Source organism: Mustela nigripes, chromosome 16 (genome assembly GCF_022355385.1).
Source record: "Mustela nigripes isolate SB6536 chromosome 16, MUSNIG.SB6536, whole genome shotgun sequence".
In the NCBI taxonomy this organism is placed as follows: domain Eukaryota; kingdom Metazoa; phylum Chordata; class Mammalia; order Carnivora; family Mustelidae; genus Mustela; species Mustela nigripes.
In genome coordinates, this window is record NC_081572.1 from 54417842 (window position 1) to 54431981 (window position 14140).

Consider the following 14140-nt stretch of genomic DNA (forward strand, 5'->3'; position numbering starts at 1 on the left):
TGCAAGCTGGTGCAGCCACTCTGGAAAACAGTATGGAGGTTCCTCAAGAAAAAGCTGAAAATAGAGCTACCCTACGACCCAGCAATCGTACTACTGGGTATTTACCTTAAAGATACAAATGTAGTGATCCGAAGGGGCACGTGCACCCCAATGTTTATAGCAGCAATGTCCACAATAGCCAAACTATGGAAAGAACCTAGATGTTCATTAACAGATGAATGGATAAAGAAGATATGAATACACACACACACACACACACACACACACACAATGGAATACTATGCAGCCATCAGAAAATAAAATCTTGCCATTTGTAATGACAAAGATGGAACTAGAGGGTATTATGCTAAGCGAAATAAGTCAATCAGAGAAAGACAATTATCATATGATCTCGCTGATATGAGAAGTTTGAGAAACAAGGCAGAGGATCATGGGGAAGAGAGGGGAAAATGAAACAAAACAAAACCAGAGAGGAAGACAAACCATAAGAGTCTCTTAACCTCAGGAAACAAACTGAGGGCTTCTGGAGTGGAGGGAGGTGGGAGGGATGGGCTGGCTGGGCAATGGACACTGGGGAGGGTATGTGCTGTGGTGAGCGCTGTTAACTGTGTAAGACTGATGAATCACAGACCTGTACTCCTCAAACAAGTAATACATTATATGTTAATAATAATAACAAAATAAAATAAAATGTAAATACAAAAAAATAAACATTCATGTACAAAAAAAGAAAAAATATACTTTTTTCTCTTTTAATGTGTTAGAAATACTTATTAATTTCTATCAGTGATAATTAAGAACCTACGCTTCCTGGTCAGGGTGTCTCCTCATTCTCTAAGGACTCACAGGAAAAGAACAGTGGGGGGAATAAACAGAAAAGAAACAGTGAAGAAAGAGAGATTTTGGCAAATTTCTGAATGCCTGAGAGCAGACAAAAGTGTGTGGCAAAGCAAAAACTAATCAAGTCCAAGAGAAGGGACTTCATAGTCTCAGAGACTTACCAGCCACCTGCAATAGAAGACCTTATTGAGATCCTTATTGAGATCCAAAAAAAAAAAATTTTTTTGATGAAGTAATCTACTTACATGATGATATTAAAGAATTATTTATTCTACTAGATGTAACAGTGGTATTTTGATGTTTTTAAAAAGAAGTCCTTATCTTATAGAAATACACCTCAAAATAGTTATAGGTGGAATGATGTCTGAAGCTTGGTTAAAAATAAGGAGGGTGGAGGAACAGACAAAATCAGTCTTGGCCACATTAACAACTGAAGCTGATTGATAAATACAAGATCCAGCTATCGCTCTCTAGTTCTCGATATGTTTGCAGTTAAAACAAACAAACAGTAATAGGGGTGGCCTGCCTGGCTCAGTCAGTGGAGCATGTGACTCTTGATCTGGGGGTTGTGAACTGGAGCCCCATGTTGGGTGCGGAGTTACTTAAAAATAAAATCTTTTAAAAAATGTAAACTTCTTTAAAATTTGAACCCTGCCCATCACTTAAAAAAGAGGAGGGGGGAGAACTTCCTTAAAAAAAAAAAGTACCACCCATAACACATGGTAGGAGGGGAACATGCAGCAGAGATGAGAAATAAACAATGATCCCAACACAACTGCAGAGAGGATGCAAAGTTAAAGGTATGAACACCTAGAAGTAGAAGAGTTCATTAAAATTCTTTCTATAAGAAAGATCTAGTCAGTTCCTCCTCTTCTCTGCACCTTTTCCCCAAAACAGAAAGAGGGCATGACCTTAAGGAAAATAAACATATTATCTGGAGAGAATGAATCCTCCTAGGGTGATTGTTGGCCTTAATCATTCTGGCATCTGAATATTCCTGGCCTAACAGCCATCTCTCAAACCATTCACAGAGAAGCAGTCAGGTCCACCAGCTGACCACCTGTGCCAGAGCTACCAAGAAGCCTTCTAATTTCCTCGTCCTCAACTATCAAAGGGCAACCCAGAATTACAAGACACATGGAAAAATATAACACAAAGAAGAAAAACAAGATTAAAGAAAAACTGACCCTTGAAGAAATGGATTGCCTAGTGGATAGAAAAGAACTTCAAAATTCCAGATTTTACAACCATGATAAAAGAATAAGATGCTAAGAAGAAGCCACAATCAACTACTGGAAGTTAAAGTCAATTGCCAAAACAGAATACTTCATACAAGGATCAGAAAAGAAAGGGGGAGCCTGGTGGCTCAGTCAGTTAAGCATCCAACTCTTGACTTTGACTCGGGTCAGGATCTCAGGGTGGTGAGACTGACCCTGACCCTGACGCTGACCCTGACATCAGACTCTGCACTGGGGGTGGAGCCTGGTTAAGATTCTCTCTCTTCATCTCATTCTACCCTCCTCTGCTCCTTTCCCCACCCTGTTCCTTCACTTGTGCTCTCTTTCTAGAAAGAAAGGAAGGAAGGAGGGAGGAGAGGAGGGAGGGAAATCTGTAGAGAAGGAAAACAAAACGATAAAAAGTATGAAAAAAAAGTCACAGATTCAGGAAATGCAGAAAGTCCAGTGTCCAGACAACAGGAGACTATGAAAAACATGAAGGAATCAATCAAAAAAAAAAAAAGCAAAATTTTTTCAGAAAGAGATACATGGATCTTGAAACTAAAATTGTTCTTCTAGAGTACAGAAGGATGATCCAGACCTAGATGTATCTTCATATAACTAAAGAACACCAAGAATAAAGGGAAAAAAATGCTATAAGTTTCCAGTGATAGAAATAGGTAATCTGTAAGTAACATCTCTGCTATAATTAAACAAATCTACACACACATAGTCCCCAAAACTTATCTTCTACTTCCACTCTCCAGAATACCACTCTCCCTTCTCTACATGTCTTTCAAAATCTAATTCAAATCTTGTTCCTCTGTGAAGTGTCTCACCGAGCTGTTTATCCTAAAGTGATCTTACCCCCTCCTGCACCATTCATGTGACATTCAATCTGTATTACCTTATGCCTCACTTCTTGAACTGCTGTGCCCAACTGTTATTTCTTAGAATTTTATTTAAACTGTTGGTTCTCAGAAAATAAGGACATGTTCTTAAAATTTTAAATCTCCCACAGAATCTGCACCCAGGAGACATCAAATGCCAGGTGGCTGTGAAAGTAGTTCCTGGGGCATATCTTAACTCTGTTGCTTACATTTCGTCTTATCTTTTCCTAAATTCATGAGCAATTTTCTATTTATATCTGTAATTAAAATTCAAGGACATTTTAGAAGGGGGAAATACATGGAGGTGGCAGAGAGGTAGTTGTTTCAAACTCTCACACACTGCAAACTACCTACCCCACACAGTGACCCACAGCGGTTTAGTGCCTGACAGTACAGCTCAAAGGAAGAACACAAAAGGATCCCTTATGGAAGGGGGTGGGAAGGTAGAGAAGATAGGCTGCCCTAAGTAGTGAAACAATTATCTTTGACCAATATCAATATTAGTAGTTACCTGCTCCTGATCGATATAACAGACCAGTCCAATAATAATAGTGAAATGAGGTCTGGGTCTAAAATTTTTACATACCAGAATCAAAATCTAAAGATTCTACATGAAGTAAAAAGGCTTATTACCATGTCCTCTCAAACTTTCAACATGTGCTGGGAAGGGACAAAAGATAAGAAACCTAGCTGGTTAAAGTGGTTAGGTTTAAAAAAAAAAAATTGATTGACTCAAATCTTAGAAGGAAGCTTTTTTTTCACCCAGTTTACAGTTTAGGGAGGGGGGGAAAAAAGATTTTCAATTCCATGAATTCCCAAAGGGAGAGAGTATAAGTACATAAATATTTTTGCAGTTCTAAACATAAGTCAGGTTGCCTTTCTTTGTGTCCAAGGGGCTTTAAAAAAAAAAAAAAAAAAAAAGCTGATAAGTCTGGCAATAACCACCTATCTTTTCTGTCTTAAACTTCGAATACATGGTTCGGCTAGCAACCAAGGTAACAGAAGTGGACCATGTTCAAGAATTAGTTTTGTACTAGCTTTCACTAGAAATTCTAGGAAATGAGGAAGGAGGTTCTTTTAAGAATGTTTCCTTGCTGCCAGAGCTCTGACTAATTAAGAGGTACTAAGAGTTTCCTTCCTCAATATAGCCCCCACTCGATGTTTCAGAGGAGGTAAAAAGGCTGGGACTCAAAGCTGAGCTCCGACAAGAAATCTCATTAAGGACACCAGTCTAATAAAATTAAAAGACACTATTCCGAGGCAAATGAACTGTTACTCCAGTTTTCATTTGTTCTAAAGTTACAGGTGAAAGCCTAAAATCACAGACACACACATCTACATTGCTCCCTTCTACACGTTAATGTTTTAAAAATCACAATATATTTTCAGCACTCCTATTGCAGGACACGCTACCTTCTACCAATCTGTTACTGTTTGCAAATACGATGTATGCCAGACATCAAAAGGAAAGGAAACAGCAAAAAATGTGCCCTTTGGGAGAAGCATGAACATATTTGTAGCCTAACAGGACCTGAATAAAAATTGTTGAGGAGGGGCGCCTGGGTGGCTCAGTGGATTGGGCCGCTGCCTTCGGCTCAGGTCATGATCTCAGGTCCTGGGATCGAGCCCCGCATCGGGCTCTTTGCTCAGCGGGAGCCTGCTTCTCTCTCTCTCTCTCTGCCTGACTCTCCGCCAACTTGTGATCTCTCTCTCTGTCAAATAAATAAATAAAATCTTTAAAAAAAAAAAAAAAAAATTGTTGAGGAATTACTAAAAACTATAAGATAATATATTCTGACTTCTTTTTTAACCATACCTTCCATCATTTGCTTTATTATTCTCAATATTATTCTCGATATTATTGTTCTTGATACCGGAACTAGGTAAAAATTATTTTTATGAATATAAAGGCAAAGCTACTGGCCTTGACCCTTCATGCTCACGATAGGTCTTATGGGGGGAAGGAGGGAGGCATCATTATTTAACACGACACTTCAATTCAAAGGTCTATAAATATTATTCTGAAGGTATTATTTTAAAGTAACAGATGTTTCTAATACTTTAAGTGACCTTCAGTAAGGTGCTAAAATATCATTTTTGTATTTTAATAAAAAATACTTAGGGGGAAAATATATATATTTAGGGAATAAATTTTTAAAATAATCACTGACAGCTATACGTACACATCACGTAGACCTATACACGTACACATTCTTTCAATGTACTGTGACACGGAAATCTTACAGGAATGTCATTTACTAAGAACAGGACTCCTCTTGATCCCCTAGTGAGAAGGGATGATTTGTGCAGATCTGCAGGGGAAAGGTACCTCTCCTAAATACCACTTACAACTTAACTGGAGACCCAGAAGGAAAAGTCTAAACAATATTCTCAGATTTCAACGTGAGGAAAATTGAAGAGATAGCAAATTATCTGGATCTTCAGCACTCTTTCCCTTCAAGTAAACTTTAACAAGGAAAACTGTGTCCACCTACTTCAGACTACAGAATCAACAGCTTTCTAGTCAAGTTCAAACAGTAGTATTTCAAACAGCCTATAAGATCATGGAAATAACCAACACCTCGACTTCGAAAAAGTACACAAAACACAGTAACTTTGAAACCTCCGCTTGAGTTGAGCCTTGTAGTTGATTACCAGGAATACTCACATGTGTGGGTTTTGAACTCCTGTAGGGTTGGGATTCAGAGTAAACCTTGCTGTAGATTTGAAAGGTGGATTTGCAAAATTCAACTTCAGTGCTTTGCGTTTACCTAAGAAATAACAAATAAAAAGTAAAAGTTTCAAGTACTATAAAACAGATACTCTTCCGAGGGTATAAGAAATTCATACCCAAAAAGCAGAAAAATTTGTTTTAACACATAGTTAATATCATATTTTGGAAGGCAACAAAAAATTTCTCAGAATTAAGAACAAGTATATAAAAATGAACTGAAGCTATTATTAACCACAAATCACCCATTATCCTCCAATACAACAGAAAACGCTTCAAGTTTACAGTGTTCAGAGATGCTAACATTTTTGCAAAGGAGAATACCACTATAAAAATCATTTACCTCGACAGATAGACTGAAAAATACTAAAATAGTACCACCTTACCAGGGTTACCCTTCAACACCTTCATTTAATGAAAGGATTTCCCCCCAAACATAATATGAACACTTGAGTGAAGAATCCAGGAAGCAGTCTACAACCATAATGAGCTAAAATAAACACCAGGCCACTGTCAACTGCACAGTCACCACACAGGTATTTCAAATAATCTTATCTGGAGCAATGTCTTTGGGGTAGGGAGGTAAGGTAATCGTGTTTTATATAATATAAACAAAATCTGTCTGGTGGAGAAAAGCCAAAAAATTCAGAAAAGATAAAGCAAACAAAAATATACAAAATATTTTATATTTTATATATATTTTATATGTGTGTGTGTGTGTGTGTGTGTGTGTATCTAGAGAATATACAGGTTTTTTAAATATATGTGTATTACATACATTTCTAAGTCCAATTATCCCAAAATAATCACTGTCTCCTAGAAACTATTTTCTATTTGTAGATACACAATCAGACAATACATTTTGCAACATGCTTTACTCCTTGACCACGTTTCTTCGTATGTCAATAAATCCTACAAAATAATTTCTTTGGGATTGTTCTCGATGGAGACGCTTCAACATAGCTGGGTTTTTAAGCATCTGCAGCACATCTTAGTTTCGCACAAATGTTAAGGATACTTTTCCCAGCATCCACTCTTCCCAGTTTCTTATGCCTGTCTCTACCTTCTTAACTCCTCTGCAATCCAAACACTTCCCCACCCCAGAGGATTCGGAAGATGTATGAAGGGACTCATTCGGCTCGGCCTAGTGGTTTCAATATCTGCAAGCTTGAATGCACCACACCAGCTGGACAGGGGCACAGGCAAGAGCACAGAGCTGCTGGCCGGGGCTCCTGGATCTGCTCTCAGGCATGGACCTGTCGGCAGGAGAATGTGAATTCCCAAGAAGACCAGACACATCATTTTCAGAAGCAAGCACACTACAACATGAATTTCCCATGTAACTTGCCCACTCAGGTACCAAACATTTAAGTTTTATTTGACATCAAGTAGAGGGAGGACATTCAACCTACACATCCAAAAGGTACTCTTCTTGCAGCAAATTTAGCTGTATTAAAAAAGCAAAAGCAAACTCTGTATATTACCAAAAACGAAACAAAACAAAAAACCTTCAAAAAATTTAAATGAACGCTTGGGAAAATCCTTCCCATACAAAAGGAGAAACTCTAAGTATATAAAGATACCACACAAGTCAAGAAAAATAGAGAATTTGACAAGGGTGTGAACAGTAAAGCAAAACTGAGAAAAAATTATGGGGAGGGACTCACTAACACCAAAAACATTTGAAAGTTTTGTTCATATGAGGGGCGCCTGATCTGTCAAGTCTGTTAAGCAGCCGACTCTTGATTTCAGCTCAGGTCACAATGTCCTGGGCCTGGGACCCACATCAGGCTCCATGCTCAGTGGGGAGTCTGCTTGGGATTCTTTCTCTTCCTCTCCCTGCCCCCCTTCTCAAACCCTCCTACCCCACACACACTCCCTTGCTCTCTCAAATAAATAAATAAAATCTTTAAAAAAAAAGTTTCGTTCATATGAAATTGGCAAAGCATTGGTCTCATTTTACACGCACACCAATTTTTTTCAATGGTCATGTGTTCATCAACGTGCCCAGGTAAAGAAATCACAAGTACAATATATTGCTGGTTAAAAAGTAAATTGATGTAATATATTTTTTTTAAGATTTTATTTATTTGACAGGGAAAGATCACAAGTAGGCAGAGAGGCAGGCAGAGAGAGAGAGAGGGAAGAAGGCTCCCCGCTGAGCAGAAAGCCCCATGCGGGACTCGATCCCAGGACCATGAGCCGTAGGCAGTGGCTTAACCCACTGAGCCACCCAGGTGCCCCGTAATATTTTTCTGATGAAAGGTTCAGCAATATACAAGAAAAAACTTTCATGAAAATGTTCTTTTACTTCTTAGAGATTTGTCTTCAGGAAATATTTAAAGGCAGAGGACCCTCCCCAGGCCTTGTACCCTAATGGAATCTGCCTGGCAGGATCTGGAAACTGCTTGGGACTGCTGCCTTTCTTCCTTCAGTGCTCTCCCGCTTTGAATGGGTCTCTCTAGAACAGGGTTCCAAAGCCAGTCCCACTCCTGGTTTTTGCAAGCAAGTAACCGGTCTTGTTTCCAGGTCTGCAGAGGGAGAGGAATTCTGCGTCACAAGGGATTGTACTCTGTCTCGCCCACACCTGATGTGGATGCTTTTGATGAGGAGACTGAAGCCTGTGGAACTGATGGTGTCTCGATCAGATCTGAGTTCGCACTGACACCATAATGAGCTGCTAGTCTGGGAGCCGCTGGAGCAGGATGAACGTACTTTGTACACGGGGCAGGTGTGTACCATGAGTGAGATGTAAGTGAAAACGGTGGCCCTCAAAGACAACAGGTCCTAACCAATCCCTGGAACCTATAAATGCTACTGTATAGGACAAAGTTTATGGAGATAAAATTAAGGTAAGGACTTTGTAATCATAAATCTGAATGAGCTCAAATGCCCAAATCAAAAGCTGACCACCACCTGTGTGTCTGACCCACCACAATCTCTATATGGTGAAAAACTGAAAACACACTGGAATCAAAGGCAGGACAATAACAGAACAAAGCAGCATTATGAAAACCACCCAGAGAAAAACACCAAAATTGGCCCTTTCTTCAAAAGCTCACTTTGAGGGGACAGTAGCTATCCTCTGCAGGCAGATAAAATCTATTACGATAATTAAAACTCACTTAAACAGTTTCCTTCAAAATAAATATTTATATAAATACACACACATACACAGATTCCTTCTCAGCATGGCATTCATATTTAAACAAAATAAACTGGGCCTTAAAGGACATTTCCTGCATAAATGGACAAACACACAAATGCAACACAAAGTAGCTTACATAAGCTAGATGTGGGCACACTCCACACTTTACATCTGCAATGATCCTGAGAGCCATCCAAGCATATGTTCTGATCATTCACCAACAAAACATGCTAAATAATTCTAGAAAAGTTCACAGCCTAAGCAGAGCTGACTCAGAACCTGAAACTGGTGTCGGAGGGGTAGAGGTTAAGGTCAAGCAAACTACGTGGGCTCTCCCAGCAGGGCTCTGCACTCGCCAAAGGATGATCATTTTGAGATGAACTCACACGGCAGTCTTGAGGAGGAGAAGGAAGACCCCAGTCGGTCAAGCATGAGATTCAGGGAGAAGCACAAAGAGACCACTTTTACACTACTTGAGCAAGGCGATCTCTGGCTATTTAATGAGCATCCTCCCCATCCCCCATTTCTTCTTCTCCCATTCACTTTCTCTAAGGAAGAACTTTTATTAGAACTTGTCCTTCTCATCTTTCTCAAGGGCCCCCAGAACCTAACCCCTAAAGGCAACTATGCACTCAGTTATTTTTAACAACGAAACTATAAGCAAATATGACATTAGAGCAACATGGGTTTTGTTTTGTTTTTTTAAAGCCTGCAACAACTTCCACAGGGAATAAAGGGCATAAGGAAGAGACTGATACTACACTGTCCTGTGGAGAGTTTTAGAAGCTAACAGAGATTAAAATATTTGTACAATAAATGTTGATCAAGGAAGATTATTAATTTGTTATTATAATTCCCCCTTGGGTGAGACTACCAAATAATCAATTCCTAACCAGTCAACAGAGATAAACAGAGCCTCCCTTATATCTACAGCAGCACAGAAACCAGGCATGATCAAACATCTTAAATTATTCATATGGAAGGAGCTTCCTGTGAGAGAAGACTTCCTTGTATATTTAAAAACTTATTCAGTGCCTGATACAGAAAATGCTTTCGAATGTGTATTAGATCAGTCTAACAATAAATTTCACATGGAGAGCCCCAGACAACTCAGATGTGGGGCAAATCAGCTGGAATAAGTTTCTGCTGTTTATAACCCAGAACCCTGACTCTTTGGGACAACAGTATTTGTCCCTGTTCAACACACTGGGGGGATCAGAATCACAGCCGGCTCGATGCTGGGCAAATGGCTCAGCAGCCTCATGCCCCGTTCAGCCACTCCAAGGACTGGGGCTCCACCTCTCTGTACCACCTCTGAAGTTCTGGTTTCAAAGTTCTGTCTTAAGAAAACATCCAGAAATTTTAAACAACCTTTCCAACACCATCCATATCCACCTTCCTCAGACTTCTCATCGGAGAAGCAGTCCCAAGGATGGGATCTTCAAGAAGATTCCAAACCATGATTCCGAAGAGTAAGGATTTGTCCAAGCATATCCACACCCACCTGAGAATGTTTTGCTCTTACTCTGACCGGAGCACAACGCAGGGACTCACAGAACACTGAAGGTGGAAGAAGACATCTTTCAACTTTATTTAGCTTCAGTGATTGGACAAAGAGCCCTGAATATTCTCCCTCCACTAACTTCTCAAGCAATACACACCTTTAACATCACTTTCCACAATCAGCTGAGCCGACCCAGTAGCTGAGGTCAATGTCAGTCAAAAATGCCATCCAAGGGGGCACCTGGGTGGCTCAGTGGGTTAAGCCTCTGCCTTCAGCTCGGGTCATGATCTCAGGGTCCTGGGATCAAGCCCCACATCAGGCTCTCTGCTCAGCAGGGAGCCTGCTTCCCCGCTTCTCTCTGCCTGCCTCTCTGCCTACTTGTGATTTTTCTCTCTCTCTCTCTGTCAAATAAATAAAATAGTAAAAAAAAAAAAAACCAAAATGCCATCCAAGGGCAGCAGAGAGTCTACCAACCAACCATGGATGATGGCCACTCTCTGCGGTCCAGGTTTCTAGAGACACCCCTCCCCAACCCTCCAAAAATGAGAAAAAAGCAGTATTTCCTAAGCACTATCTCTAGTTTCCAAAACATTAAAACCAGCCTGTTATCAGAGAGATCCTGTTCACACAGGATCCACCTTGTCACCCTTTCCCACCCTTCTCAAGCCTGTTCCCATCATCAAATTGGGAGTGATTTTCTGTTCTAAATGTCTATTGATTTATCTTTGAATTCTACCAATCACCTGTAACAGGTATAAAACAGCAGTTCAACCAATATTTACTGAATTAGAATTGTTTTTTGGGTTTTGTTTTGTTTTGTTTTGTTTTTACCATCATTGCACTACCCTCTCAAACAACCTAATGGGCTTATTTTCTTTTACATCATAGGAAAGCAAGATTCTGCTGTCCTTGCAGTCAGAATCAGACAGCCAGATTCTTCCCACCAACCAGTAAGAAAGGAGACCATCTCTAAACTATGGCAGTCGATCTACATATCTTCAACAACAGTGGTTTCACCAAATCTGAAAAAGCAACAGTAAAATTTCTTACTGTTGATGGCAGTAAAGATGACTGAAGAGCAACAGATGCATCTAGAAGGTGGCCTTTTTGATATAATGTTAGTGGATCATCAGGCATTATGTGATAGATTGTTACCAAAATAGCCAGCAACGAATCACCTCTTTACAACATGACTTTGCTGCTCCTCCTGTCAAGAGGTGGAGTCCATCTCCCTACTTCTTCAATCAGGCTGGGCTTTGGACTCACCATGACCCCAAGAATATAGCAGAAAGGACGTTGTAGGACTTCCAGAGCTAAGCCTTCCACGTTCACCCTCTTGGGAAGTGACCAAGTCTAAAGGTGAAGCAGCTCAGTCTAGCTTCTTGGGTGATGAAAATCCACATGCACCAAGAGGTCCAGAGGTCCCAGCCGTCCCACCTGAGCGTAGGCTCTACCAAAAGATCTACTAGCTAAACGCAGACACGTGACAGAGCTCGAGCGAGACCAGCACAACCACCACCCAACTAACAAGCAGAACCATAAAAACTAAACAGCTGCTCTTTAAAGCCACTGGTCAGAAGCCAAAGGAACTAGGGAGGAATCATCAAAAAGCAGTAAGAACCAGTCCCTCTTGTGTCTGCGCAATCCCAGTGCCAGCACAAGGGAGCTTCTAGAAGCTAGCACAAAAAAAGCGAGAACTGGCACTACAGTGTATATGTCGCTCATAGAATACCTACAGAAACATGAGTGACTGACCTACCAGGAACCAGAGCATCCCAGCAGGGGCAGAGGGAAAAGAACTGCTGAAATTCTCATTTCCCCCTCGGCTCTATCTCTTAGTACCTCATTTTCAAAACAGAGTATCCAGAGTCACTTGTTAAATCTGCAATCACCAGTGATAAATTGAGGAACACAATTTTAACTAGGCAACTTCATATCCAAACAATCTCAGAAATGAGGAAATAAAACGGTAGAGAAGAACTTACCCTCATTCCGTTTTCTACCACAATTCCTACGTGGTGGGTGCCCTAAGCTATTGGATAGGCTCAAGTAAGTTGCGAGAGTAAGACAGGAAGGATGTGCGATTCGGAATCAGAAGAAAAGACGACTTTGTCCGTTTCCTCCCAGACTGGCATCTGGGTCAATTCGGGTAATAAACAGGCCACTGTCAGCTAATACTACTTCATTCCCCTCCTCTGCCAGCCTTTGATACGTAAGAATGAACAAGTTCTAAAAATTTATAAAAATCTAACGTAGAACTCTGAACTCCCATCAATAAAGGAAAACATGGTCATTCATCCATACAGCTAAGCAGTTTGGAAACTGGATTGTTCTGAGTTTAAGAAACCAAAGAGGGAAAGTGCCAACAGGCCTTTTTAGCACACAGTTCAACACTTCTGTGTGTAAGATGGTTTTGGGGGAAGTCCAATGTCATTACTGACACAGCCACAGGTGCAGAAATATCACAGTTACACACAAGCTGTTGTGTCAGGTAATATGAAGAAAGATAAGGCAGCTGACCTGTCCACAAAGCCTGTTTTGTTTGGTATCCTAGCAAAATCAAAAACGAACATGACAGGAGGAGGCTAAATGACAGGAACGGGGAGAATATTACTTCTGCTACATGATAATTGATTATCACTGAAATACTGATAAAGATAAGACAGGGGTGTTTCTGTGGTCAAGTACCAGAGGCATCTGTAAAACCACGACAAAAACAGTCCCTTACTTACTTGCCTGCCGTGTGATGCCGGGCTGGGGCTCACCTACCTTTAAAATACAATGATAGCAACTATGAACAGTAACTATGAAAAAAATGGTATCTACTCTGTTATTAGCTGAAAGTATCAAAACCTAATTGAAAAGTTAGTTAAATTGGTAAGTTCTCTAAAAAGGGAAGAACCAAAAAGAATGTGTCTGATACCTTTTAAACCAACAAAATATGTGAGCAACAAAGGAAGCAAGAAATTCAGTTTGCTTTTTAGATTCCTTTCAACTCCTGTGCCAATAAAAATCCCTGTTCTTACCCAAAGCCAGCATCCCAATGGTGTTCAATCAGAAGCTAGGAACCCAGTATGGGGCGGTTAGCCAGGCTATCTGGTCTTGACACTCAGCTCTGCTACTTATCAGCTATATGCTCCTGGGCAAGTGACTTCACCTCTCTGCCACAGTCCCCACTCCTGCAGCACAGGACTGATGTTCCCCTCCTCTGAGCAGGGCTGGCAGGAGCGAAGGTATTACTGTGGCTGACACAGTCAGCCGTCACTCATTCGTTCCCACCCAGGTGTGTCCCGGTTTCTGGCAGCAAGGTCCTGAACCAGGGTGGGAGATCATGGATAACCATGCTTCCTAAACGTTAAACATTTTCCTCACCTGACAGGCTTAGGGCCTTGGAGGCTCTGCTGCCAAAAAAAGAACCAAAATAATTCACTCTCACCCTTGTCCACCTCTGGCAGATGATTCCTACAGCTCTCCTCGGGTAGAAAGATTTCTGTAACCTGGAATACCAAGGACTCTGTCATTCCTCTACCAGGGCCTAAAGGGACACTGCTCTGACACAAAGGCGTAACCATTTCTAGCAGATTCTGTGGACACCAGGCAAAGGCAAAAAAAGCATTTTAATGGTTGGAGGCTGCATTTCAATAGGAGACCTGGTTTGATTAACAAAAGTTTTCAGGGAGAGTCTGCATGCTGAAAAGCCTCAACTGGCTCCCAAAGGTGATCATCCAACATGGGGAAAAAAAAAAAATTTTTTTTTTAAAGATTTTATTTATTTATCAGAGAGAGAGGGGGAGAGCAAGCACAGGCAGA

General features: G+C 40.6%; 1 protein-coding gene across 3 annotated transcripts in view; it reads right to left on the reverse strand.

The window, feature by feature from the left end:
• Positions 1-14140, reverse strand: part of MAP2K4 (mitogen-activated protein kinase kinase 4) — a 132312-nt gene that overhangs the window by 91690 nt on the left and 26482 nt on the right. For all 3 annotated transcript variants that reach the window (XM_059378487.1, XM_059378488.1, XM_059378486.1), the window contains one exon: positions 5616-5718. In XM_059378487.1, coding sequence (XP_059234470.1) covers positions 5616-5718 — 103 coding nt within the window. The remainder of the gene's footprint in view (positions 1-5615; positions 5719-14140) is intronic.